The sequence below is a fragment of the Bufo bufo genome, chromosome 3 (genome assembly GCF_905171765.1).
Source record: "Bufo bufo chromosome 3, aBufBuf1.1, whole genome shotgun sequence".
NCBI classification, from domain to species: Eukaryota; Metazoa; Chordata; class Amphibia; order Anura; family Bufonidae; genus Bufo; species Bufo bufo.
The window spans coordinates 577,486,600-577,513,777 of NC_053391.1; the positions used below are offsets into that span (position 1 = coordinate 577,486,600).

Sequence of the window (27,178 nt, forward strand, 5' to 3'; positions counted from 1 at the left end):
AGAACTGCACCTATTTCGAGAACAGTGCCCCCAAAGTGAATGAAAGTGCACCGCACATGCGAGGCTGCCCTCAATTCATTTCTATGGGTCTACTGAAAATAGCTTGCACTAGCTCAACTATTTCCGGCAGTCCTAAAGAAGGGCACAGAGCAGTTGCCGCGCTTGCGCAGTGTGCTTTCCATACTATTTTCGAACCTGCCATAGAAAAGAATGGAGAGCACACCGCGCATGCACTTTCGCTCACTTTGGGGACTCTGTTTTAGAGATAGGTTCGAGACCCAGAGGTGACATATCCTAGTGATATGCCACTAATCTGTGAGATGACACGACCCCTTTAAATGGACAATTTGTAACTAAAGGGGTTGCTCTATCTATGTCTTTCATGGCCAGGATGGGAATAACGCAAATAGCGTAGCTTGCTGTGCTGTGCATTTTGCATAGTTCCCAATCACTTTTTTGAGAGTTACAGAAACAATGTAGCGCTTGTTCGTTTCCATAACTTCTCCTCTCCTGCCTGGCGCTTAGGCTGGGTTCACATTACGTTTTATGCCTCCGTTTGACTTATACCTTAGAAGAAAAAAAAAGGACACAAAGACTCAGCACACCACGTTCTTGTATCCTGCACAGTATGGAAAAAAAAAAAAAGTAGCCTTAGGGCTCATGCACACGAACGTACTATTTTTCGTGTCCGTTCCATTTTTTTTGTGGATCGTATGCTGAACCATTCATTTCAATGGGTCCGCAAAAAAAAAAAAAAAAAAGAAGTTACTCCGTGTGCATTCCATTTTTTTGTATGTCCGTTCCACAAAAAAATAGAACTTGTCCTATTATTGTCCTCATTACGGACAAGGATAGGACCGTTCTATTAGGGGCCAGCTGTTCCATTCCGCAAAATACGGAATGCACACGGACGTCATCCGTATTTTTTGTGGACCTCAAAATACATATGGTCGTGTGCATGAGCCCTTACTGTGAGATATTCCCATGAAAGGCAGAGATGGGACAATCCATTTAAAAGGACTTTTCCAAGATCAGTCTAAACGTTCCAGAAGTCATTCCCATGGTGTTTACATGCTTCCCTAAGGAGGATATTAGTCTCAGCTTTTCCCCAACATTCACTGCACACTATAAACAAGTGAAGAAAGCGCCTCCTTCAGACTCCTGCTGGTCACATCCCGCGATCTTGCCTCAGAAACAAAGAATGAGTATTCATCCAGCTGATTGCACTGGACAGAGAAAACCGGGCAAGCGCTAGTGATGGAACCACGTGGCATGCACGTTCCCTGTTACTGTACTGACTGACCAGTTACATCCTGTATATTGGGGAGTAACCAGCAGCTCCTTTATATTGTGATGATCGGTATATGTAATACCTGAATTATAAGCCTATTCTATCTTACGTGTGAGGCCGGGTTCACATCGCCATTTAGTTTTCTGTTCTTCTGATCTGTCAGAAGAACAGAAATATAAAGAAAAAAAACGGATCCTGTATTTTAAGCATCCTTTGTTGCTCATGCACATGGCCCTAGCTGTGGTTTTGTGGTTTGCAAATTGTAAATCCGCAAAACACGGATACTGGCTGCATGCCTTTCACATTTTATGGAGTGTAACATTCGGCCCATAATAGAACTGTCCTATCCTTGTCCGTAATGCGTTCAAGAATAGGACATGTTCTATATCTTTGCGGGTGTAACGTAATGGAATGTCCACAGCTTTTGCAACCCCTTTGAAGTGAATGGGTCCGCATCCGACCCACACAAAGTACGGATCAGCTGCGGACAAAAATGACAGTCATGTGTATGAGCTTTTTATGCTCAGTTATACACATTTTGCATCCGTTTTAGCCATTTCCATCCAAGATCCATTATTTTAGACGGTGAAAAAAAATCCTACACTAAGTATTTTTTATTTTTTTTATGTCTAAAATTTCAGATCTCAGGCGGAAATGGCTAAAACGGATCTAAAATGTGCATAACTGAGCATAACAGATGCTTCAAATACAGGATCCATTTTTTGTTTGTTTATTTTTCTGGTGGATTCTGGTTTTCTGATGGCTCAGAAGAACGGAAAACTAAATGGCGATGTGAACCCAGCCTTAGGATTATTAGCAGATAAGAAAATGAACTTGGAAAACCCTAAAGACCAAGTTAAAAATGTCCCTACTGTAATGGTGTAGTGCTTCATGTGTCAGTCTTGAGAAGTTCCTGGGGTGTTTCATTCATTTCCATTACAGTTTCTGACTTGGCCTTATCCATTGTTTTGTAGCATGAGGCCAAGATCAGGTCTCTGACTGAATACATGCACAGCGTAGAGCTGAAGAAACGCCAACTGGAAGAGTCCTACGATACACTGAGCGAGGAGCTGGCCAAGATGCAGGCTCAAGGTACCGGGCAGACACCCTTCTGCATGCCAATTTTATTGGAAGCATGGAAGCAATTTGGAATATACAAAACTGCCACAATTTTACAACATATTGCTTTTGAACCAGTTTATAATTACCGGTGCCATTATACATCAGTATATTCTATAACATGAAAATGGTTTAGACTAGAAGGCGCTTTGAAGTTGTTTAGGACCGTGTGTTGTAAATGTAGGGAGTAGGGTGGTAGCGGGTATCGAATTATCGATATCCAATCGATACTTTTGTAGCTGTATCGATTTAGATACCAGGATTTGACATTTACAGAACATGGCTCACGCTGCTCTCAGCACGCTTCATGTTCTCTTCAGCAGCACAGGGGAAAAGGAAGCAGTCCCTCCTCCCCCCTGTGCCGCTGCTGCTGCCAATAAGAAGAGAGAGAGACGGAGGAGGGGAGGGGCTGTGGCTACTGCGCCACCAATGATGAACACTCACCCATTAATACAAATACAGGAGGTGGTGTCACGGTCCCTCAGGTGACTGATGTCAGGAAATCAAGGAGATTGGCTGAGCGTGGAGGAATCTAGCAGCCTCCTTGATTTCTCTCGATTCAGTGTTGATAGGGTTAATGACCACTTCCCTTTTCTCAGGTGTTGCTCAGTGGTCATCACTTCTACCCTTTATAGTCTGACCACACCCTTCTGACTATGCGGTAAATAGCTTCATTTGGGTTTGGCTGAGCTGGTGTGAGTTTGTCTCTGGTGTTCCTGTTCTTCTATCTCTTGAGAAGTTAAGTGTCGCATTTGTTTGTGTTTGTTATATTCCCTGTTGTTTGTATCTGGGCCTGAGACAGAGACTTCCATTCGTCCATCTGGGGAGGAATGGGTTGTCTCTGGTCCAAACCTTTTCCAGGGCCTTATAGGGATATAAAAGCCTAGGTATCCTGCATATGAATATTCCTACCTTCAAGGTCTATTCATATTGATGGATAGTTAGGGCCCGGATTAGAGTTGTCTAGGAGGTGACCTGTTTCTTCCTGTCATGGTCTTACCTTCTTGCTGTTCTCCTTCGTTTGACATGTGCTGGCGGCCATCTTGGTTTCTGGGTTTCTTGTAGCCTCCCACCCTGCGGCTCCTCCTTCCCACTGGGAGGAGCTGGATGCCTAGCTCATATATATAGGAGGTCTGTGGCTTCAGTTCCTTGCTTGGTCCTCCTGTGTTCACATGCTTCTAAGACTGCTGCTGCTTCTGGTTCCTGATCCTGGCTTCGTCTGACTACCCTGCTGGTTCCTGATCCTGGCTTCGTCTGACTACCCTGCTGGTTCCTGATCCTGGCTTCGTCTGACTACCCTTCTGGTTCCTGACCTCTGGCTTCGCAAAGACTCTGCTTCGGTTTCGCCTTCCGTTTGGACTTTTGCTTTACAGCTTGATTTTCAATAAAGCCTTCTTATTTTCACTTATCTCTTGTTGTACGTCTGGTTCATGGTTCCGTGACATTAGGACCAAGCCATGAATTCTGACGGTACAGGGCCATCCTCGCTACCCACGCTGGTTGCCAGACTTGATCAGCAGGATCACCTGTTGGGTCGGTTCGCTGTGGCGTTGCAAACCCTGCTTGAACGCACGGCTCATTTCGCTCCCGTTGCCGATGGGTCGGTTGTCGCTCCTGGGCCCGCTCCTACTGCCGCTCCGGTTGTTGCGCCAGAGTCTACCCCGACACCTGTTGTTGCGCCTGCGGTGTTTCGGGGTATGACCGGTTCTGCCCCTCTTCCACAGCGCTTTGGGGGAGAGCCAACTCAGTGCCGAGGTTTCCTTAACCAGGTGGGCATTTATTTCGAGTTGCTGCCACATGCCTTTCCTACTGAGAGATCAAAGGTGGGCTTCTTGATCTCGCTGCTCTCGGACAAGGCCTTGGCCTGGGCCAGCCCTTTATGGGAGAACAACAATCCGGTGGTTGCCGAGTTTTCCGGTTTTGTTGCTTCTCTTCGGAAGGTATTCGATGTGCCGGCTCGTGCTGCCTCTGCTGCGAAGCTCCTTATGTCCATCAGACAGGGTTCACGATCCGTAGCTGAATACGCCATTGAGTTTCGTACCCTGGCAGCAGAGGTGGGCTGGAATAATGAGGCTCTGGTCACTGCTTTCTCTCATGGTCTCTCGGATGCCTTGAAGGATGAGGTTGCAGCTAAGGACCTACCAGTGGAGCTCGAGTCTCTTATTTCTTTCCTGATTTTGATTGACACCAGACTCAGGGAGAGACCTTCCTTTAAGGAGAGCCTGCGGAGGTCTTCTAACAGATTGGCGCCCACGTTTGCTGTCCCACCCGTGCCTCCCTCTCCTCCCACGCCTCCTGGGGATGACTTGTCTGGGGGTGAACCCATGCAGCTGGGGTTTGCTCGCCTGTCCGAGGGGGAGAGGGTACTCCGGAGACGCGAGGGCCGATGCATGTACTGTGGTCTCGGTGGGCATTTTCGGTTGGCATGTCCGAACCGTCCGGGAAACGCTCGTACCTGAGATCCTGTCGGGGGCAGATCTTGGGTGGAGTCTCCTCGTCCCCGGTTTCCCGTGTTGACAAACCACTGATCACTGTTGTCCTCTCCTGGGTCGGGGGCTCGGTGACGACCCAGGCGTTGGTGGACTCTGGTGCTGGTGGTTTGTTCATTGATAGTGTGTTCGCTGCCGCCAATTCCATTCCTCTGCAGGCTCGAGGTTCCCCACTGGCTCTTGAGGCGATAGACGGCAGACCCCTTCTGCCGCCACACGTGACTCATGAGACCCTTCCAGTGGGGATAGCCATTGGTGCCGTTCACAGAGAGTCGGTCTGTCTCCAGGTTATTTCGTCTCCACACTACTCGGTGGTCTTGGGGTACCCCTGGCTCCAGAAGCATAATCCGACTTTCGATTGGAGATCGGCCGAGATCCTCTCGTGGTCACCGCAGTGTGGGGCTAGTTGCATCCATGGGTCTGTCAAGTTGCTGTGTACTTCCTCGGACTCTCTGTTGCCTCCTGAATACGAGGAGTACCGGGATGTATTCGATAAGGTGCGCGCGGTTGCCCTACCTCCGCACCGCCCATACGATTGTGCCATAGAGTTACAATCTGGTGCCGTTCCTCCTCGTGGCAAAGTCTTTCCACTGTCGGTAGCGGAGAATGAGGCCATGGAGGAGTACGTGAGGGAGGCGCTTTCACGCGGACACATTCGCAAATCCTCGTCCCCGGCAGGGGCTGCATTTTTCTTTGTGAAAAAGAAGGGCGGTGAGTTGAGGCCTTGCATCGATTACAGGGGTCTCAATCGCATCACGATCAAGAACGCTTACCCGATACCCTTGATTTCCGAGCTGTTCGATCGCCTTAAAGGGGCCACGGTCTTTACCAAACTCGACCTGAGGGCGGCATATAACCTGGTAAGGATCAAGGCGGGCGATGAGTGGAAGACCGCGTTTAACACCAGGACCGGTCATTATGAATCCTTGGTTATGCCCTTTGGGTTGTGCAATGCGCCCGCAGTCTTTCAGGAATTCATCAACGATGTTTTCCGTTACCTGTTGCAGCAGTGTGTGGTGGTCTATTTGGATGACATCTTGGTATATTCTGAATCCATGGAGGCCCACATTCTGGATGTCAGACGAGTGTTGCAACGGTTACGAGAGAACAAGCTGTTCGGTAAGCTTGAGAAATGCGAATTTCACCGATCCCAGGTAACCTTCTTAGGTTACATCATTTCCGCTGAGGGGTTCCCCATGGATCCTGAGAAGGTTTCGGCTGTCTTACAGTGGCCCCAGCCCAGTGGTCTTCGTTCCCTGCAGCGCTTTTTGGGCTTCGCCAATTATTATCGGAAGTTCATCAGGGACTTTTCCATGCTAGCCAAGCCTCTCACGGATCTGACCAGGAAGGGCAGTAATTCCCAGGTCTGGCCGCTCGAGGCCATCCGAGCTTTTGAGGCTCTAAAGTCCGCCTTTTTGTCGGCTCCGATTCTGTCGCATCCCAACCCTGGGTTGCCCTTTGTCCTCGAGGTGGACGCGTCTGAGACGGGAGTAGGCGCCCTTCTGTCTCAGCGTAGAACACCAGAGGGTCCTCTGCTTCCTTGTGGGTTTTACTCCCGGAAACTGTCTTCCGCGGAGTGCAACTATCAGATTGGTGACAGGGAGTTATTGGCCATCGTGCAGGCCCTTAAAGAATGGAGGCACTTGCTCGAGGGTTCGGTGGTTCCGGTCCTCATCCTGACGGACCACAAGAATCTGACCTACCTTTCTGAGGCCAAGAGATTGACACCACGTCAGGCCAGATGGGCTCTGTTCTTGTCACGTTTTAATTACGTGGTCTCCTACCTACCCGGTTCCAAGAACATCAGGGCGGATGCCTTATCACGGCAGTACTCCGAGCTGTCCAGGGAGGAGTCGATTCCGACTTCGGTCATACCTCCGAATCAGATCCTGGCCGCCATTCGCACCAGCCTGACCTTTCCCCTGGGTGAGCAGATTTTGGCGGCTCAATCTGGTGCTCCCTCTGGGAGACCCAACGGCAGATGTTTTGTGCCTGAGGAGTTGCGCACTCGGTTGTTGCGAACCTACCATAACTCCAAGACCGCGGGGCATCCTGGAAAGAATCAGCTGTCCTGGGCTGTTTCACGTCTGTTCTGGTGGCCTTCCCTACGTTCCGACATCGCCGCATATGTAGCGGCATGCTCCGTTTGTGCCCAGAGTAAGTCCCCTCGGCACCTTCCGTTGGGCCTTCTGCAACCCATAGCCACCGGGGAGCGCCCATGGTCACACCTGGGGATGGATTTCATTGTGGACCTCCCTGCATCCCGAGGCCATACGGTCATTCTCATGATTGTGGATCGGTTTTCCAAAATGTGCCACTGTGTTCCTCTCAAGAAGTTACCCTCTGCACAAGAGTTGGCCACGATTTTTGCCAGGGAGGTCTTCCGGTTGCACGGTTTGCCCAAGGAGATTGTGTCGGATCGGGGGAGTCAGTTTGTGTCCAGGTTCTGGCGCGCCTTTTGCTCCTAGTTGGGGATTCATCTCTCCTTCTCCTCGGCCTACCACCCTCAGTCCAATGGGGCCGCAGAACGATCCAATCAGGCCTTGGAGAAATTCCTTCGTTGCTATGTCTCCGATCACCAAGACAATTGGGTTGACCTCCTGCCTTGGGCTGAGTTTGCCAGGAACACGGCGGTGAACTCTTCCTCTGGGACGTCTCCCTTCATGGCCAATTATGGGTTCCAACCTGCCGTGTTACCGGAGGTATTCTCTCCCCAGGATATTCCGGCTGTGGAGGATCACCTTTCCGTCCTACGTGCTTCTTGGGTACAGATCCAGAAGTCCCTTGAGGTCTCTGCGCAGCGCCAGAGACTCCAGGCTGATCGCAGACGAGCGCCTGCTCCTTCCTACCAGGTCGGAGACCGTGTATGGTTGTCCACCCGCAACCTCAATCTTCGAGTGCCCACTCCCAAGCTGGCGCCTCGCTTTGTTGGTCCCTTCCGAGTGCTTCGCAGGGTAAACCCGGTAGCCTATGCCCTTGCGCTTCCTCCTGGCATGCGGATCTCCAACGTGTTTCATGTCTCCCTGTTGAAGCCACTGGTGTGTAATCGTTTCTCTTCCTCGGTTCCTCGGCCTCGTCCGGTCCAAGTGGGCAATCGTGAGGAGTATGAGGTGAGCAATATCCTGGACTCACGCCTGGTCCGCGGTCGGGTGCAGTTTTTGGTCCATTGGCGTGGTTATGGTCCAGAGGAGCGTTCCTGGGTTCCCTCCGCAGATGTCCATGCTCCTGCCTTGCTCCGAGCCTTCCACGCACGCTTCCCTCAGAAACCGTTCTTTGCTCCGCGGAGGAGGGGCCCTTGAGGGGGAGGTACTGTCATGGTCTTACCTTCTTGCTGTTCTCCTTCGTTTGACATGTGCTGGCGGCCATCTTGGTTTCTGGGTTTCTTGTAGCCTCCCACCCTGCGGCTCCTCCTTCCCACTGGGAGGAGCTGGATGCCTAGCTCATATATATAGGAGGTCTGTGGCTTCAGTTCCTTGCTTGGTCCTCCTGTGTTCACATGCTTCTAAGACTGCTGCTGCTTCTGGTTCCTGATCCTGGCTTCGTCTGACTACCCTGCTGGTTCCTGATCCTGGCTTCGTCTGACTACCCTGCTGGTTCCTGATCCTGGCTTCGTCTGACTACCCTTCTGGTTCCTGACCTCTGGCTTCGCAAAGACTCTGCTTCGGTTTTGCCTTCCGTTTGGACTTTTGCTTTACAGCTTGATTTTCAATAAAGCCTTCTTATTTTCACTTATCTCTTGTTGTACGTCTGGTTCATGGTTCCGTGACACTTCCCTAGTTTCCAGGCCCAGTTACTGTTCCCCTTCCCTCCTGTGTTCAGTGTGGAGTTTCCTCCCACACTGATCGTGACGGGCGGGTGCCGGCGGCAGAATCACATAGCTGGCACCCGATCTCTATGACAGGGCACTGCAATCCGCAGCAGTTAACCCCTCAGGTGCCACACCTAAGGGGTAAACTGCCGCGGATCGCAGCGCTCTGTCATAAAGGCCGGGTGCCGGCTATGTGATTCTGCCGCCGACACCCTCCTCCTGTATTTGTATTAAAAGGTTACTTATCTTCATTGATGGCGCAGTGCCCCCCCCCTTCCCCAGTACTAAACATTGGTGCACCCCCCCGTCCTTCCATCCCCCCAGTATTAAATTAATTGATGGCAGTGGCCACAGGGTCCCCTCCTCTTCATTGGTGGCAGTGGCAGCTTCTGATGGGAGCCCCAGCAGTGTAATCCTGGGGCTCCGATCGGTTACCATGGCAGCCAGGATGCTATTGAAGCCCTGGCTGCCATGGTAGTCTCCCTGCTGCTGTGTGTACTATGCACAGGGCAGCAGGGAGAGTGTGAAGTCGTTATTCACCCTAATAGAGCTCTATTAGGGTGAATAGGACAAGGGATGAAAAGATCCCAGGTTCTAGCCTCTAAGGGGGGAAATAGTTATTAAATAAAAAGTAAAAAAAAAAGTTGGAAAAAAAACCCAGAATATTAAGTTTAAATCACCCCCTTTCCCAATTTTACATATAAAATATATAAACAATAAATAAATAAACATATCACATATCACCACGCCCAAAAAAGTGTGAAATATTAAAATATATCTCCTATGCGGTGAACGCCATTTTTTTGGTCACTTTGTGCCCCCAAAAAATAGGATCGGACTATTCGATTATGGGCCGGAAGTTCCATAAAATGTGGCATGCATGCTGCTTTTTTCGTGTTTTATTTTTTTTGCGTGGTATCGAATGGTATTGAGTATCACAATACTTTTTTATGGTATCGAAATCGAATCAAAATTTTGGTATCGCAACAACCCTAGTAAGGAGTGCGGACCTCGGTTTTTAACCTGTACCATTGTAAGTGTATGGTGCGATTTTTAAAGGGAGGATTTAAACCCGCACCAATTCACTGATAATCCAAACACACTTGTAGGGCTAGCTTAGTTGAATGTAGTGGTACTTTTCACTTAGTGATCTGTTGCTTCATTGCAGATGAGAATTTAGGTGCACTGAGGGCGGGCCCAAGCTCCTCTGTGCATCCTTGTTCCTCCTGCTTCCTCTGCCAGCCCCTCCTTCTTGATTGACAGGCCCATGGGAGATGGCTATGCAGGAACCTGTCCTTGTCAATCAAGAAAGAGAAGGGGGGCTGCCAGAGGAAGCAGGAGGAGCAAGGGTGTCCAGAGTGGCTTGGGCCCCCCCTCAGTGCACTTAACTGCTCATCTGCATATGATACAGAAGTACTTTTTCTCCAGAATGAAGCAGAGGAACACTAAGTGAAAGGTCTCATTACATCCAGTTGAGCTAGCCCTACAAGTCATGGTGCCTGGCTTTTCAATGAATTTCCTGGTGACTGATTCCCATAAAAGCCCCTGCAATCTATCAGGAGCAGGTCCGATGCCTGGCTATCAGACAGTAATCACTCAGTAAATGGAGGCAATGTTGCTGCCGCTATAGGATCACTTGATGCCTGCGCTGTCCTCTGTAACTGGGGCTCCCGTGGAATCCCTACTTACTGTAGAAAACGGCAAAATAAAAAAAAAATTTAATGATGAAGCGTGAATGTCCCCCAAAGGTGTGTTATGACCCCTGGGAAAAAATATTAGGGGAGATTTCTCAAACTGGTGTACAGGAAAGCTGCCTTAGTTGCCCCTAGCAACCAATCAGATTCCACCTTTCATTTTTGAGCGCTCCTTTGGAAAATGAAAGGTGGAATCTGATTGGTTGCTATGGGCAACTAAGCCAGTTCTACTTTACACCGGTTTGATAAATCTCCCCCAATGATTTTACTTTTGGTGGCTGCCTGCCTCTGGGTGATGTTATAAAATGGCTGCTTGTCTCTAGTTGATATAGTCATGTTGTTAACACAGTTTTGGTTAATAAAAAAAACAAACACACAGATCTGCTATTATGATTCATTATGTTCATATTATCTTCCCTGATGACAGATATTGTGGGAAAGAAGCATTGGGCTGTTGGATTGCAACATGCCTGATCTTTTGTTTTCCCCGGACATAAGCCACTATCGGAGTTGTGTCATTTCCTTCTCCATACTGAGAACACATGCAGGTTAAGATGAGCGTGTCTGTGTATGGAGAGGTCAGGAGAAATAGCTTTTGGCTGATTGCATCTAAGGTAAATGGCCACTTTAAAGGGGTATTCCCATCTTAGACTTTGATGGCTGATTGCTAGATTATGCCATCAATGCCACTTCTGGGACCCGCTCCTGTCTTCAGAAGGCCTCAAAGTGAAGTAGTGCACACTGCGCATGCACAGATGTACTCCATTTACTCCTATGGGAGTTCCAAAAATAGTTGAGCGAGCACCTTCAGCTGTTTTCGAAATTCCCTTAGCGGTGAATGGAGACTGCTAGTGCGAGACAACTCTCCATTCATCTCTGTGGGACTGCTTGTGTGGTGCAGTCTTCTTCACTCCAGGGGTCTGTTCTGGAGATGGGTGCAGGTCCGAGAGGTGGGACCTACACCTATATCTGATATTGATGGCATATCCTAGCGATGTACTATCAGTGTCTGAGATGAGACAAAACCCCTTAAGAAAACCCAATTTCACATTTCTAAGGAAAGATCGTCACCACTTTTTGCAACTCTGCATTTGTATTCACTAAGAGAAAGAAGATGATCTCGCACTGTACATTATGTACCCGGGGAGGTGGTGTTTCTAATAGAATAAGCCTGCAGATTATATGGCAGCAGTCGATCATTCCAGCTTCTGAAAGAAGTTTCCCTCTTCTCTTTTTACTTTACCCCAAGTACAGACCAATATGTCATTATTGTCACTGCTTTGCACTGAAATCCTCTGGGACAGTGGGCTGCATGTTCATTGATACTGGTTCAGCCCACAATATGTCTCCCTTTGTGCATTTGACAAGTGATGGGTAAATGGGTAAATCAATCCACTTGTGTGTGGGAGTCTTCTCATCAGTGCTTATCATAGAATGACATATCTGGGGTTATGAATGTGACTGAACACCACCTATAATCAACTTTTTCTCCTTCACTTGGCAGAAAATGTGACAGACGTATCAGCAAAGGATAAGGAACAGGATGAGGTGGAAGCCATTGAGGTGAAGGTCAGCTCATTTGGTTGGGATTTGCCATGTATTGTTGAGTTTAGTTTGTCCTTTTTTTTTTTACGTAACCGTGTGGATTGGCGCCATCTAAAGGGCACAACCTGGCGCATGCGGCCAAGCCACTCCAGCAGCCAATAAGCATGCGATTTTGTGGTAAAATCATGCGCCCATTAGTTGCCGTGGGTGGTCGTGTTTTGTGTTAGCCAGACCGTTGGGCCTTACCCAGATAACACCAGCCTATTTTCAGTAGGGTGTCTACCATAGAGACACGGCCAAAGGTGGGAGGCTGTCTATGTTGAGAGGGCTCCTGGTACGGAACATCTTCCCTTGCTTGCAGAGTTGCAGTCATAACAGCCACCTTCAGCAGCCACTAGATGGAGCTTGATTTGTATGCAGAGAAACCTAAAAAAAACACCTTTTTGAGAAGACCACCCACTTATCCACACCATTTATATTATTCATACTGGCCCTCTTTTTTTGGCAGAAAACCCCTTGAATTTATTTTCCAACCATTATTTCCTAATGTCTGCACCATAGTGCTTGTTATCATCTCATAGGCTTTGGATGTATAGAGTTTGGTTGCTTCTGCGCTGTGTCATATCACATTCAGCTATTATCCTTTGTATTAGAAGGTCCTGGAGATGCAGATGGAAAGCCATCGTGAGGCCCATCACAAGCAGCTGGCTCGTCTCCGGGATGAGATTAATGAGAAACAGAAGATCATTGATGAGCTAAAGGAGTAAGAGAGTGCTCACACGCTGACCATTTGTTCCATAAGATATACCAATGCAGCCACTACACGGTGGACGGACCTTTCTGCTTCTACCTCTGTTCACTGTGCGGGGCATTTGTCAATGTATTTACTTCACTATTGTCAAGTCGCAAGTTAGGGTGCAGGCCATATTTGCACTCTAATTTGCGCCTTTTTGAGCTTCTCGACACTTTTCTAAAGTGTGTGATAAATGGGGTAGGGTTTAGTAGATGTGACGGAGCCTATAGCGGCCCTCCAGATTTACCATAACTTTATACTGGAGTAAGTTATAGCTTGCTGGCGTAGATTTGAATTTCTAGCGCTAGAGATGTGCCTAATTTATTAAGAGCCATCTGCCTCTTAATAAATTAGGAGCACCTTACTCCAGGGCAGGGGGATCAAGACTAGTGCATGGAAATGTCAGTCTTGGTAAATCTCCCCCTGTGTTTTTTTCTAGTGACAGCTGAGAACAGCTGAGCTTATCATTGAGGGTGCCCCACCGATCTGATAATAATGACCTATCCTGAGAATAGAGAACCCCTTTAAAGGGGGTGTCCAATAAATACACCCTTGTCTATATTCCCCATTGGAAAAAGAAGTCATGTGTGCCCCTTCGGACCACTTTTCAGTGGCCAAAGTAGCTGATGTGAGTGCTACTTCAACCTGCTCCTTCTCCTTAAAGGATTTATCCGAGATGCCCCGTGATCCTGTGTGGTCAGGGCACATGATCCCAACCTGGGTCTAGAACCTGCGCTTTGGTGAGAGAATCAGACTCATGCTTGCGCTGCAAGTTGTAATTCCAGGCTGGGATCACATGCCCAATGTACGCATGTGATCTTGAAAGTGGCGGCCGTACAGGATCGCGGCACATCTCGGATAACACCTTTAATTTATTAAAGATGGAAGGCCTCGTTCACATTTCTGTATCTGATGTCCGTGGAAAAATCCATCCCTGTTTCATCTGTAAAGATGTCAATGAATTAACCAATGTTTGGTCCGTGTGTTTTCTTTTTTTGTCATCCGTATTCCACGGACAATGCTTAGTTGAAAATGTAATTTTCAGAGCATCTCCTACCAGTGGTCAGTCAAAAACGGACCAAACACGAATGCCATCCGTGTTGTGTCAGTGATTTTTCACGGAACCATAGATATTAATGGTGATGTTTCGCTTCGGTCAGTGAAAAACTATTAATGTGTGAACAAACACATTAAAATCAATGGGTACATTTTCTGTCTGTGGAAAATGCGGATATGCGGATAGCACACGTGGGTGAGAAATGTAAATGTAGCCATGTGTGCCTCCTTTTTGTCTGGATATAGTATGATTATTTATTTAATAATTATGCACATGATCGTATCTGTTCTGTGGTCCACAGATTGCGGATCCGCAAAACACGAATGCTGTCCATGTGCGTTCCGAATTTCCTCATTTTGTGGAACTGAACGTCCGTCTCTCAGTAAAGCAGTCCTATCCTTGTCCGTGATACGTACAAGAATAAGACATGTTGTAGTTTTCTGTGGACCGTGTCCGTTTTGCGGTCCACAAATTGCGAATCTCCAAAACACAATGCTGGCCATGTGCATGTGGCCATGTCCAAATGCAGCTCGGATGTGGACCCAAACCACAGTTGTGTGCATGAGGCCTTAATATGATTATTTATTTGATAATTAGTACGTTTTCTGAAAGTAGCAAAATTTTCGGCCAACCTGCTGTGCCGACTGAAGTCAGGCACTGTTGATGGGATCAGAAGGACGAGGCAATTAATGTATATGAAATGTTTCTCGTAATTAAGAGGCCCACAAATCTCTTCACTTGCATGTTCCAATTTAGTCTTTTATGAGATGATTTGGTAGTTTCCTGAATTATGTTCAGCACAAATATGAGGAATATCCATTATGTTTCTGGCAGAACATGGCTTAATGTCTGATCAGCATTTATCCTTTCTCCCTTTCTTGAAGTCTGAACCAGAAGCTGCAGCTGGAGCTTGAGAAGCTGAGAGCCGATTATGAGAAGCTGAAGAGTGAGGAACACGAGAAGAGCCACAAACTGCAGGAGCTGACGTGAGTGTCCATGGAAGGCATAACTGCTACATGTGGTTTTCACACATAGGTTTTGGCTTATTTTACTGGCTTTTTCACAGTTTTTTTATGAGATGCAGTCCAAACATGATTTTTTTTCTTTACTTCCATTGTGTTTCATGGTCCATGGCATTCTTTTGAAAATTACAGCAGATTTTTGGCTACGGTAATTTTCAGTTTGTTAGTTTTTTTTTCTCATATACATCCTTTGGTCTTTGCCCCTGCTTCAAAAAGCAAATGTCTCAATATGCGTTTTGTTTTTTGTGGTGTTTAAATTTTTATTTTTTTTATAGAGATCTATAGGTGTCATGGGGGAGTACATATTTTCCTCTTAAAAAATATATAGCTTGCAAAAAATTCCACTAATACACACGGGGGACATTTATCAAAATGGGTGCAATGAAAAACTGACTTAGTTGCCCAAAACAACCAATCAGATTCCAACTTTTATTTCTCTAAGCTCCTTTAGAAAATGAAAGGATCAATCCAATTGGCTGCTGTGGGCAACTAAGTCAGTTTTCCTTTGCACTACTTTTGATAAATCTCCCCCACTATATGTAGAAAAATGCCAAAATACACCTAAATATCACCACAAAAACACATGTAACATTAATAAAATCAATAGCTTTTTTCGGCAAAAAACAAAACAAAACGCCAACAAAAATTGTGTAAAGGAAATCTTATCGGGGTATTCCAAAATGTTAATATTGATGGCCTATCATCAGGATGGATCATAGATATCTGATTGGCAGAGGTCTGATACCCAACACCCCTGCAGATCAGCTATTCCTGAGTAGCTCTTACGCGGGAACTGCTCCTATTGAAGTGAAAAGACGGAGCTCTGTCGGGAACAGCTGATTGGTTGGGGTCCTGGGTGGCCAATCAGATATTGATTGCCTATTCAGAGAATAGGCATTCAGTATTAAAATTATGGAATATCCCTTTAACGATCAAATGTTATAGTGCATATACCTGCAATACTGAAATATTAACAGTATGTGTTTACTTATTTTATTTGAGTTGTGTGCAGGTTATTAACTCGCTTTAATTTTTTAAAATCAGATTTCTGTACGAGAAGCACGAACAGTCCAAACAGGACCTCAAAGGGCTTGAGGAGACTGTTGTAAGTAGACCTCCTATAGGCTAGCAAATTTCACTGTCCTTGCAAATCTCATTAACATATTTTACTGAACTGTTATCTGTAACAATTTTATAAGGCCCGTGAACTCCAGACCCTCCATAATCTTCGGAAGCTTTTTGTTCAAGACGTCACATCTCGAGTCAAGAAAGTAAGTAGATTACTTATTTACTGTAGCTAAGGGGCTTTATAAAAATAAAAAAAATTAATTCACAATGGGCATTTTCAGTACAAAAATGTTTAGTCTCCTGCTGCTTTAAATAGGTTGTTCCATTAGGGCCATATCTCTAGCAAACTTCTGCAATTCCCTGCACAGACAGGTGGCCGCCAGCACAGCGAGCTCCTGAGGAACCAGTTCAGAGGATAAGAGTGGTAGTGGCCCTGATGAGGTGTGATGACAGTCTTTACTTAGTGCAAAATATAACTTATTGTATGGCACTTGCAGGCACTTCTGGATATAGCTTTCCACAATATGGTACAGGCCTGGCGTTTGACTAGCCTGGAAGAGATCTTAGTGATGGGTGCCTGAGATGTTGTCCCTCACCTGCAGCAGTGAAAAGCTGTGATTTTGCTGATCACTCTGATGTTTAGGCACACTGAAGCTTCTTTGGAACCAGCATTCTTGATTCCAGCAATTTTACTGGAATGGTAGTCTCACAGGAGTTCTCATTAAGTTCCCTAAAAGTAGGAGCTCTGGCATGGGCTTCCTTTCTCCTTGCTGTATCACTGGAACTCCGCCTCTTGGCAGGAAGTAGGAACAACTGACTCCTCCCAACAGGGGAGATATTAGGTGGTTAGCCCTGTTCCTGCCAACCATACCTCATTCGCTGGAATATACAGAAAAATAATATGACATTACAATACAGATAAAACAATTGCAGATCCCCCCAGGTCTATGTCCTGCACCAGCAGACTCACATTGATCATAAAGTGATGGTATAGGAAAGCACTTCTATGATTGTGTTGAATGTTCTTCTGCTGATAGATATTAATGGAGATTATGCCACACATGCATCTCCTGTTAGACTAAGTAGACAGAAGAGAAAACAATTCAGATTCTAGAATCCCTTCTTTGTGTAAGCCACATCACATGGTGCAAATAAGGACATCTATTTCGGTACACTAGTATTCTTTCCTCATGTACTGTATCTTCTATTATGCTACCAATCTGTCTGTGTAGAGTGCTGAAATGGAACCCGAGGATAGTGGGGGGATTCATTCCCAGAAACAGAAGATTTCCTTTCTTGAGAACAACCTGGAGCAACTTACAAAGGTTCACAAACAGGTAGGTGTTTCAGCTATTGTGTACGTAAGTGAGCTGAAAACAAAGCGAAGCTGGAAATTGAAGAAAAAAAAAAGTATATTTGTTGTTCACAAACCCAACACTTCATATCATTATGTGTGTAAACTGTATTGAGGTATGACATGTATGTGCTGCCTGCATCTGCTTCATTGTGCGGCATGAAGACGTGACATTGGTGCTAATGCTTGGCCTGCCGAGGTAGAGCACTGCTTCTCAGCGCATGTTTGTATTCTGAGATCATTTAGTTTTTTCTTTGTCACAAAATGAAGTCTCCATACACCATTGAATACACCCACTATATGACCCATCATGGAACAAAGCCTTGCTGATGTCTGTTTAGGGCATTTAACCTGTTGACTGTGAAGTGTTCCTGCAAATGGACGTACAGTTAAGTCCATGGGATGGTATGGGGTCAAGATTGCAAACCCATCTGTTCCTGTAAAAAGTAGTAAATGTAAACCAAACTTACCAGGAGAAGAGTCCAGGACTCTTCTCTAGCAGCATCAAGCTCATCCTCGCTGATGAGGGTGCACCTTGCTTCATTATGCCTGCATTGAACACAGTAAAGCGAGGTGCACCTTAAAGTTTGATGTTCATTTACTATTCTTCATGGGGATGGATGGGATTGCTGTGGACAGGTTTGGAACATTAAACCCCAGGTGCATAGCTAGCTGGTGGTTTAGTGACCCCCAAACCATGTGACTTCAAGGTGGACCAGTCAGTTATTAATTAGATGGCTAGACGTAAGGAGTCAAGCGTTAACGGGGTTGTCCAGGGCGGTGGTATTCATTCTTTTATATAAAGTGACCGCCACTGATCCCTGGCCACTGCTGTTTTTAATACACGAAAATACTTTATTGTGACAATCCGCATGAGAATGTACAGACAGAAGTAGAAGACAGAAGTAAAATATAAGAATAATTGTATGACTGACTTTAACAGCAATAATAAAGGCATTAAAGGGGTTGGCCACTTTCTGGCTCCTGGTGACCAACTGCCATATTGGATCAAGGGCAAATTTTTCTAATGGGAAAGGGGTCATGTCATCTCAAGGAAGACCAGCATTTTCTCAGAAATCGATTGCCACAATCAGATTTGCAATATCTCTGAACACAGAAATTTGAACTTTGAAGTTTTGAATTTTCTGCGTTCATAACTTTTGAAAAAGAGATATTGCAAATCTGATTGTGACAATCGATTTCTGAGAAAATCCTGGTCTTATTTGATATGCTACATGACCCCCTTCCCAGGGCGCAATTTAGCAGGGGGCGCGGGCCCCGTGCGGTTTAAAAAAAAGCGTTGCCGCAAGTTGTTTTTTTTAAAGTACGGCTGCGGCGGGCCCTCCCCCGCACCGGGCGGCTGCTGCACTGCCCAGAGAGAGGGACTGACAGGAGGGAAGCGCCTCTAATGTAGCGTGGCCAAGCTCTGTTCGGTCCATGGTACAGGAGCTTTTGTTTCCTGTACCCGGCCGGACTGACAGGAAGTGCTCACTTAGTGTGCACTTCCTTTCAGTCCAGCCGGGTACAGGAAACAAATGCTCCTGTACCGCGGACCGAACAGAGCTCGGCCACGCTACACTAGAGGTGTGGGGGGGAATGGAATGAGAGTGACAAGGGGTGGGGAAGAGGAAATAATGAGAGTGACAAGGGAGTGGGGGGTGAGAGTGACAAGGGTGGGGGGGAGGAAATGATGAGAGTGACAAGGGAGTGTGGGGGAATGAGAGTGACAAGGAAGTGGGGGGGAATGAGAGTGACAAGGGAGTGGGGGGGGAATGAGAGTGACAAGGGAGTGGGGGGGGGAAATGAGAGTGACAAGGGAGTGGGGGGGGGGGGATGAGAGTGACAAGGGAGTGGGGGGGGGAAATGAGAGTGACAAGGGAGTGGGGGGGATGAGAGTGACAAGGGAGTGGAGGGGATGAGGGTGACAAGGGAGTGGGGGGGGGAATGAGAGTGACAAGGGAGTGGGGGGGGAATGAGAGTGACAAGGGAGTGGGGGGAGAAAATGATGAGAGTGACAAGGGAGTGGGGGGGGGGAATGATGAGAGTGACAAGGGAGTGGGGGGGGGGTGAGAGTGACAAGGGAGGGGGGGAGGAAATGATGAGAGTGACAAGGGAGTGTGGGGGAATGAGAGTGACAAGGCAGTGGGGGGGGGAGAATGATAAGAGTGACAAGGGAGTGGGGGGGAATGAGAGTGACAAGGGAGTGGGGGGGAAATGAGAGTGACAAGGGAGTGGGGGGGAAAATGAGAGTGACAAGGGAGGGGGGGAGGAAATGATGAGAGTGACAAGGGAGTGGCGGGGGAAATGATGAGAGTGACAAGGGAGTGGGGGGGAGGAAATGATGAGAGTGACAAGGGAGTGGGGGGGGAATGAGAGTGACAAGGGAGTGGGGGGGGAATGAGAGTGACAAGGGAGTGGGGGGGAATGAGAGTGACAAGGGAGTGGGGGGGGAATGAGAGTGACAAGGGAGTGGGGGGGGGGAATGAGAGTGACAAGGGAGTGGGGGGGGGAATGAGAGTGACAAGGGAGGGAGGGGGGAGAAGAGAGTGACAAGGGAGGGAGGGGGGAGAAGAGAGTGACAAGGGAGGGAGGGGGGAGAAGAGTGTGACAAGGGAGGGGGGGCAGAAGAGTGTGACAAGGGAGGATGGGGAGAAGAGAGTGACAAGGGAGGGGGGAGAAGAGAGTGACAAGGGAGGGAGGGGGGAGAAGAGAGTGACAAGGGAGGGGGGGAGAAGAGAGTGACAAGGGAGGGGGGGGGGGGAGAAGAGAGTGACAAGGGAGTCCCCAGAGCCAGACCAAGAGCCAGACTGCAGCCAGAGACCAGATCATCTTATTGTCCTGGTGGTAAGTAGACAATGCAATATGTTTATTATTTAATTGTTTAGTTATTAATACTACATTGGAAACTAATTTACCTCACATTAAAAGGACACTATAGTCCCAGATTCAGTACAGTTTAATGTAGTGGTACTGGTGTCTATAGCCTGTTCCTGCAGAGAAAAGACACTGTGCAGTTCTGGTGGTAAAGGAGCACTATAGTGCCAGGAAAACAAACTCATTTTCCTGGCACTATATAGTTGTTAGGAGTGGGGCACCCTCGTGTCCCCCTCCCATTGGGCTGAAGGGGTTAAAACCCCTTCAACCGCTTACCTTTCTCCAGCGCCGGCACTGGGAACTCTTCTCCCCGATCCTCCTCTCAGATGCGCATGCATTCAAAACTATGTTTCGCTTCTTCCCACTGCAATTTTCACAGTGAGAATCGCGGAAGCACCTCTAGCGGCTGTCAGGGAGGCAGCTACAAGAAGCTTGATTAACCCTAAGGGAAACATAGCAGTTCTTTTAATTTAAATGCTGAGAAAGGGGTGGAACATATGTGATCTCATGATATGGGCAGATCATCTGATAAGAGGGGGGGGGGGGGGGCAATTTTTATCTTGCCTAGGGCGGCAAAAATCCTTGTACCGGGCCTGAGCAAACCTCCCATTAAGTGGACTGAAACGTCGCACTGGTGAATAAAAGGCACTACTACTGAGTGCCATGAAATTCTTTTTATTATTTCTCTGGAGGTTACCTGATCACATCCATAGGCACACCTATCTTATTTTTCTAGCAGTGCTGCTCTTCATCTTTTTCTTCACTTACTGATATAGCCTTTATTGATATTTGTGTAGTTTGCTATATTTAATGAGCCATATTAATTTGTTGGGCAGATCTTCTTTGCTGTCCACACAGAGGTCCTGTCCATAAGATGGCTGCTGATGGAGAGTCATGTGATTAGATGCTTCACACCTTATCCATTCAAGCAAAGTGCACCTGCTGTGTATTTGAATGGCGTAGACTGAGTGATTTTCTGGTCACAGCCGTTTTATGGACGGGACCTCTATGCGGATAGCACAGACTTGGCCAACAGGGGGCATACCTCATGAAATATAGAAAATGGTACAGAATATCAGCAAAGACTATATTAGTAAGTGCCATATAGTCATTTTACAAACACATTGATCAACAGTAACCAGAAAGTGACCAACCCCTTTAAGGTTATCACAAGAAAAGGATGTATAGAGCTCTTCCTATCCCACACACGAAACATCATGGGTAATAGCAATTCCAGTTATTTCTGAAGTACAAAATACGATATGACCCATCTCAAATAATCAACTAGAACAAAAAAAAGAGAGAAACCAAGATTGTGGTCTCGACCCCTATCATCCAGCCGGGATCAATAAAGGTGTAGTTAGCTACACCCAAAGCAATGGACGCAAACATCAAATAAACCCTGCAAACACATGTCAGTTTCGACTTAAAACCAGCCGACGCTCATCAGGAGTATATGAAAAGTCATTGACATAAAAGGCACACTAAATAACCATACTACCAGGAGAATTATTCCATGGGGACCAAGTGGCAGAGAATCGAGCAGATATTTCCTGATGCAGATACACAAGTTGTTGATAGGGGAGGGAGCTGTTCACGTTGTGAAACCACTGAACGTAATTTGGTATATCATCGTTCATCCAATGATGAGAAATCAGTTTTCTGACAGGAAAAAAACATCTCCTGCATCAATTGGGCGTGAGATGAGAGCAACTGCAGTCAACCTAAAAGTCAACTCCAGTTCCAGGAGTCATGGGGACAGGAAGCCCCATAAGGTCATTAAAAAATGAGCCCAATATCCCTAATTATGTACGGACACTGCCATATCACATGATGCAAAGTGTCTGGCTCCGTTTTACACTTGGGACAAATGTATGGTCTACTGGTGCAATATTTAGCGGGCCACTGCTGTTTTAACGCCGCTTTGGTCCCTGCTGTTCTTCACTTACTGTTCCCAGCTCAACATGCCCAGAAAGGTCCACTCCCACTTTTATGAGACAGTGGCGCTTTAAGTGCAGGCATGTATAGGATGCTGATGATCAGTTAAGAGAGCGGGCACAGTTCATGCGGGCGGCACTTAAAGGGGTTAGTTTCAAATTTCCTTCATGCCAGTAAATGTTATAAACTAAAAAATTCTTGAGACATTACCACAGAATCCAATCACAGTCCTCAATGGTATATGGCATGAGATTGCTGAGGATAGTGATTAGCTGTATCGGTATGCCATATACCTCTGCGTCATCGCTGCCTTCTTCTATACAACCAGGAAGAGGACTGGAGCTGTTACACTGAGAACGTTGCTGGAGAAACAGGTGAGTATAGTTATGTTATAATATTTCATGGCATTGGGCAAATTTGGAAATAACTCGGACAACCCCTTTAAAGGGTATCTGCTCCTTAAGGACTTATGCTCATGGCCGTAGCCTTTTTTGCAGTCCACAAAACACAGATATCGGCCGCGTGCGTTCCACATTTTGGAGAACAGAACGTCCTGTCTTCTATAGAACTATCCTGTCTTTGTCCGTAAAATGGACAGGAATTGGACATACGGATGCTGACAGCACACGTTGTGCTGTCCACAATTTTGTGGCCCCATTGAAGTGAATGGATCCGCATCCGATTCGTAAAGAATTTGAATCATGCGGACAAAAACAATGGCCATGTGCATGAGCCCTAAAGGGGTATTCTGGTAATTTCAAGTTATCCCCTGTTCACAGAATAGGGGATAACTATTAGATCGGTGGAAGGTCCTGCACCGATCTTGAGAACAGAGTACCGTTACCCCACAGGGCCCTCGAAATTAATGGAGCAGACGGTCATGCATGCACACTGCTGCTTCATTCATCTCTGCGGGACTGCCGAGTGCAGTGCTTGGCTATTTACTTCAGGTCCCTTATTGATGAATGGATCAGCAGTGCACATACTTGACTTGCTGGTCTGTTCATTTCAGAGAGCCCTTAAGGGGTACAGGGCCCTCATTCTCGTGATCAGTAGGGGTCCAAGTTGCCTTCACTGATCTAATAGTTATCCTCTATCCTGTGGAAAGGGGATGACATGAAATTGCCTGAATACTCCTCTAAGGAGGAGATCCCTGTCGGTCAGCCACTTGCCTCTAATCAGGGATACTCTACGTTCATGTGGCACTGCTATGTGCCTGCTGTCCTAACTGCTCACTGGTAGAGTTGAGCGAACCTGCCTTTTGGCAGGTTCGGGGTTTAAGTGAATTACATAATGAATTCCGTTCTCACGGAATCCATCACGTAATTCAATGCCAGCATGCCGCATAATACAAGTTTATGGCCAGCCCAGAGTGTTCCGTTATGCTGGTCATACACTTGTATTATGACGGCATACAAAACGGAACGCCTCTAAAGGCATTCCATTTGGCATGCCGGCATTGAATTACATTATGGATTCCGCTATACTTATATAGCAACGATACATAGTGCCGGCCTGTATGCAGTGTGACGTGTTTAAAGGGTTTGTTCCACCTTTAAGATTTTATTTGTATGTGTGGTGTTCTGTGGTGGGATTTATTCAGCCGTATTTCTCTAGTTATTATCATTTTGGTGTTTTGTAGCTTTGTGTACTTATTTGGTTCTGATTTTAATATATAAACTTAAATCAAGCATCCAAACTTTTGGAAGCATACTTTAAAAACTGTGTTTAAAGGGGTTGGCCAAAGTAAAACAGATCTGATATTTTCCAGAATCAGCGCCACATGGGTGGTGTCTGCCAGACACAGAAAAAAGTAGATCTATATTTTCTAAGCCTGGAAACTTCTTTAGTTAGTGATGAATATATACACTGGCATGCAAAGTTTGGGCACCCCTTATGACAATTACTGTTACTGTGATCAGTTAAAGGGGTATTCCCATCTGAGACAATGGGGGCATATCACTAGGGTCACCTCTGGGACCCCCACTTACACTGAGAACTGAGCGGGGAAGGTGGTGGCCGGAGGACCCCGGGTTTTACAGGGTGTAGCCACCACCAAGCGCTCACCCCATGGTAATGAATGGGAGCGCTTTCGCGGCCACCGCTCCCATTAATTTCTATGGGGCCGACGAAAATAGCGAGCCACACCTATCAGACAATGGGGGCATATCCTAGCGATTTACCCCACTGTTTGAGTTGGGAAAACCCCTTTAAGCAAGTTAAAGATGAAATGATCTCCAAAAGGCATAAGGTTAAAGATGACACATTCCCTTTGTATTTTAAGCAAAAACATTTTTTTATTTTCATATTTTACATTTTTAAAATAACAAAAAAGGTCTGGAAGCAAATTTTAGGCACCCTGCATGGTTAGTACCTAGTAGCAACCCCTTTGGCTAGTATTACAGCTTGTAAACGCTTTTTGTAGCCAGCCAAGAGTCCTTCAATTCTTGTTTGAGGGATTTACATCCATTCTTCTTTGCAAAAGTCTTTCAGTTCTGTGAGATTCCTGGGCCGCTTGCATGCACTGCTCTTTTGTGGTTTATCCACAGATTTTCAATGATGTTCAGATCAGGGGACTGTGAGGACCATAGTAAAACCTTCAGCTTGCGCCTTTTGAGGTAGTCTACAGGGAGTGCAGAATTATTAGGCAAGTTGTATTTTTGAGGATTAATTTTATTATTGAACAACAACCATGTTCTCAATGAACCCAAAAAACTCATTAATATCAAAGCTGAATATTTTTGGAAGTAGTTTTTAGTTTGTTTTTAGTTTTAGCTATTTTAGGGGGATATCTGTGTGTGCAGGTGACTATTACTGTGCATAATTATTAGGCAACTTAACAAAAAACAAATATATACCCATTTCAATTATTTATTTTTACCAGTGAAACCAATATAACATCTCAACATTCACAAATATACATTTCTGACATTCAAAAACAAAACAAAAACAAATCAGTGACCAATATAGCCACCTTTCTTTGGAAGGACACTCAAAAGCCTGCCATCCATGGATTCTGTCAGTGTTTTGATCTGTTCACCATCAACATTGCGTGCAGCAGCAACCACAGCCTCCCAGACACTGTTCAGAGAGGTGTACTGTTTTCCCTCCTTGTAAATCTCACATTTGATGATGGACCACAGGTTCTCAATGGGGTTCAGATCAGGTGAACAAGGAGGCCATGTCATTAGATTTTCTTCTTTTATACCCTTTCTTGCCAGCCATGCTGTGGAGTACTTGGACGCGTGTGATGGAGCATTGTCCTGCATGAAAATCATGTTTTTCTTGAAGGATGCAGACTTCTTCCTGTACCACTGCTTGAAGAAGGTGTCTTCCAGAAACTGGCAGTAGGACTGGGAGTTGAGCTTGACTCCATCCTCAACCCGAAAAGGCCCCACAAGCTCATCTTTGATGATACCAGCCCAAACCAGTACTCCACCTCCACCTTGCTGGCGTCTGAGTCGGACTGGAGCTCTCTGCCCTTTACCAATCCAGCCACGGGCCCATCCATCTGGCCCATCAAGACTCACTCTCATTTCATCAGTCCATAAAACCTTAGAAAAATCAGTCTTGAGATATTTCTTGGCCCACTTTGGGTAGGTAGTTTGCTTATCTGCTTCCAAAGGTATCTGCTAGCTGGAGGGCACATAGACAGTCCAAAAGGATCTGCTATGTTGCACATGAAAATCATTACAGGACAGACACCATCAGGGGCGGATTGGCAATAGACCTGACAGGGAAATTTCCCAGTGGGCCGAGGCCCAGGGGACCACCCAAGCCTCCCTCTCTGCCACTGGCCAGGTACATAATGACCTCTAAGTGTTAATTAATGCTGTGAGAATCAAGTACTCATGTACCCAGCCAGTGACCGCACATGTCCTCCTGAATTACACTGGTGTAGCCACATCTCGCCTTCTGAGCCCCCCTTGCTGAGCCCCCTGCTCCATATCTTAATCAGAGGCAACTGGAGGAGGGGAGCAGAAAATGGCAGCTTTGGATGGCCACCACAGAGGACAGCTTTTGGGGCAATATATTGTGCTGCACTGGGGTTTATGGTATTTTGCGTTATTGTATTGCTGACCCCTTCTACTTATGTTTCCCCGCCTCCTATCAATTTAGACACTCCTACAACATGGGGCCATGTTAGTTGTTTTTTTTTTCCAGGGCTGATTTAAGTTCCCAATCCACCCCTGAACACCATATTTACACTGTTCAGTTAATTGACTGGAAAATTTCTTCAAGGCTCCTTGGCTCTCTGAGATATGTACACATGCTTTATCGTAATTCTATTTACAGTATTACACACGCTTCTTTGCATATCCGGTTTTCAGATAGTGTTTGCCATAGAACAGGTATTACAGTATGTGTTGTCAGTGCTTCGAGACCTAGACAGAGAGCAGATGTCATCATTATATTGAGAGGTCCAGTCAATGACTTTTAGGACCTTTGTTAGACCTCGTGCATATGACCGTATTTTTCATCTGTATGCTATATGCATTTTTTCTGGATAGCACAATGACCCATCCAATTCTTTAGAGCCATGCACACATCCATATTTTTCGACAAATGATAGAACATGTCCTATTTTGGTACTCATTGTGGAAAAGAATAGCCATTTCTATTGATGTGAGTGAAAAAAATGCAAAGTGCACATTGAAGGTATCTGTATTTTGCAGACCAAAATACGGACATGTAGGAAACAAAGATAAAGGACGGCTCACCTCTGATTTGTGATGGCAAGGTGCACCAAACAGATGTTGTACCCAATCATCAAAAAACAATAGTAATAAAAATAGAATGGGCACTCATATATCCGGTACACAAAGTAGGCAAAGCGACTCGGGTGATGTGATGATAATATATTAATTTATTATAGCAATATGTATGTGCCAATGAATATCAATAATATTATACCATACACTATTGATATTATAACCTGAACAGAGCAATATCCCCAATATAACCTAAATGAATAAAACTGACATAAAATACACGATATATAATAAAAAATGCACAATATGTATAACAATCCACTGTTGTAGCTAATAGAAATCCGGTGCAAATAGTTGGGCTAAATAGATTATTGCTGTTATCTAAAACAGTGGCTGGCAGCACATATATCTCCA

The 27,178-nt window shown here is 46.2% G+C and overlaps 1 protein-coding gene across 1 annotated transcript in view; it reads left to right on the forward strand.

Moving 5' to 3' along the window:
- The window catches only part of KIF5A (kinesin family member 5A), a 168,501-nt gene that overhangs the window by 117,583 nt on the left and 23,740 nt on the right, over positions 1-27,178 (forward strand). The window contains exons 18-24 of the mRNA XM_040422214.1: positions 2,266-2,383; positions 11,906-11,970; positions 12,600-12,709; positions 14,681-14,782; positions 15,863-15,923; positions 16,018-16,089; positions 17,119-17,223. Coding sequence (XP_040278148.1) covers positions 2,266-2,383; positions 11,906-11,970; positions 12,600-12,709; positions 14,681-14,782; positions 15,863-15,923; positions 16,018-16,089; positions 17,119-17,223 — 633 coding nt within the window. The remainder of the gene's footprint in view (positions 1-2,265; positions 2,384-11,905; positions 11,971-12,599; positions 12,710-14,680; positions 14,783-15,862; positions 15,924-16,017; positions 16,090-17,118; positions 17,224-27,178) is intronic.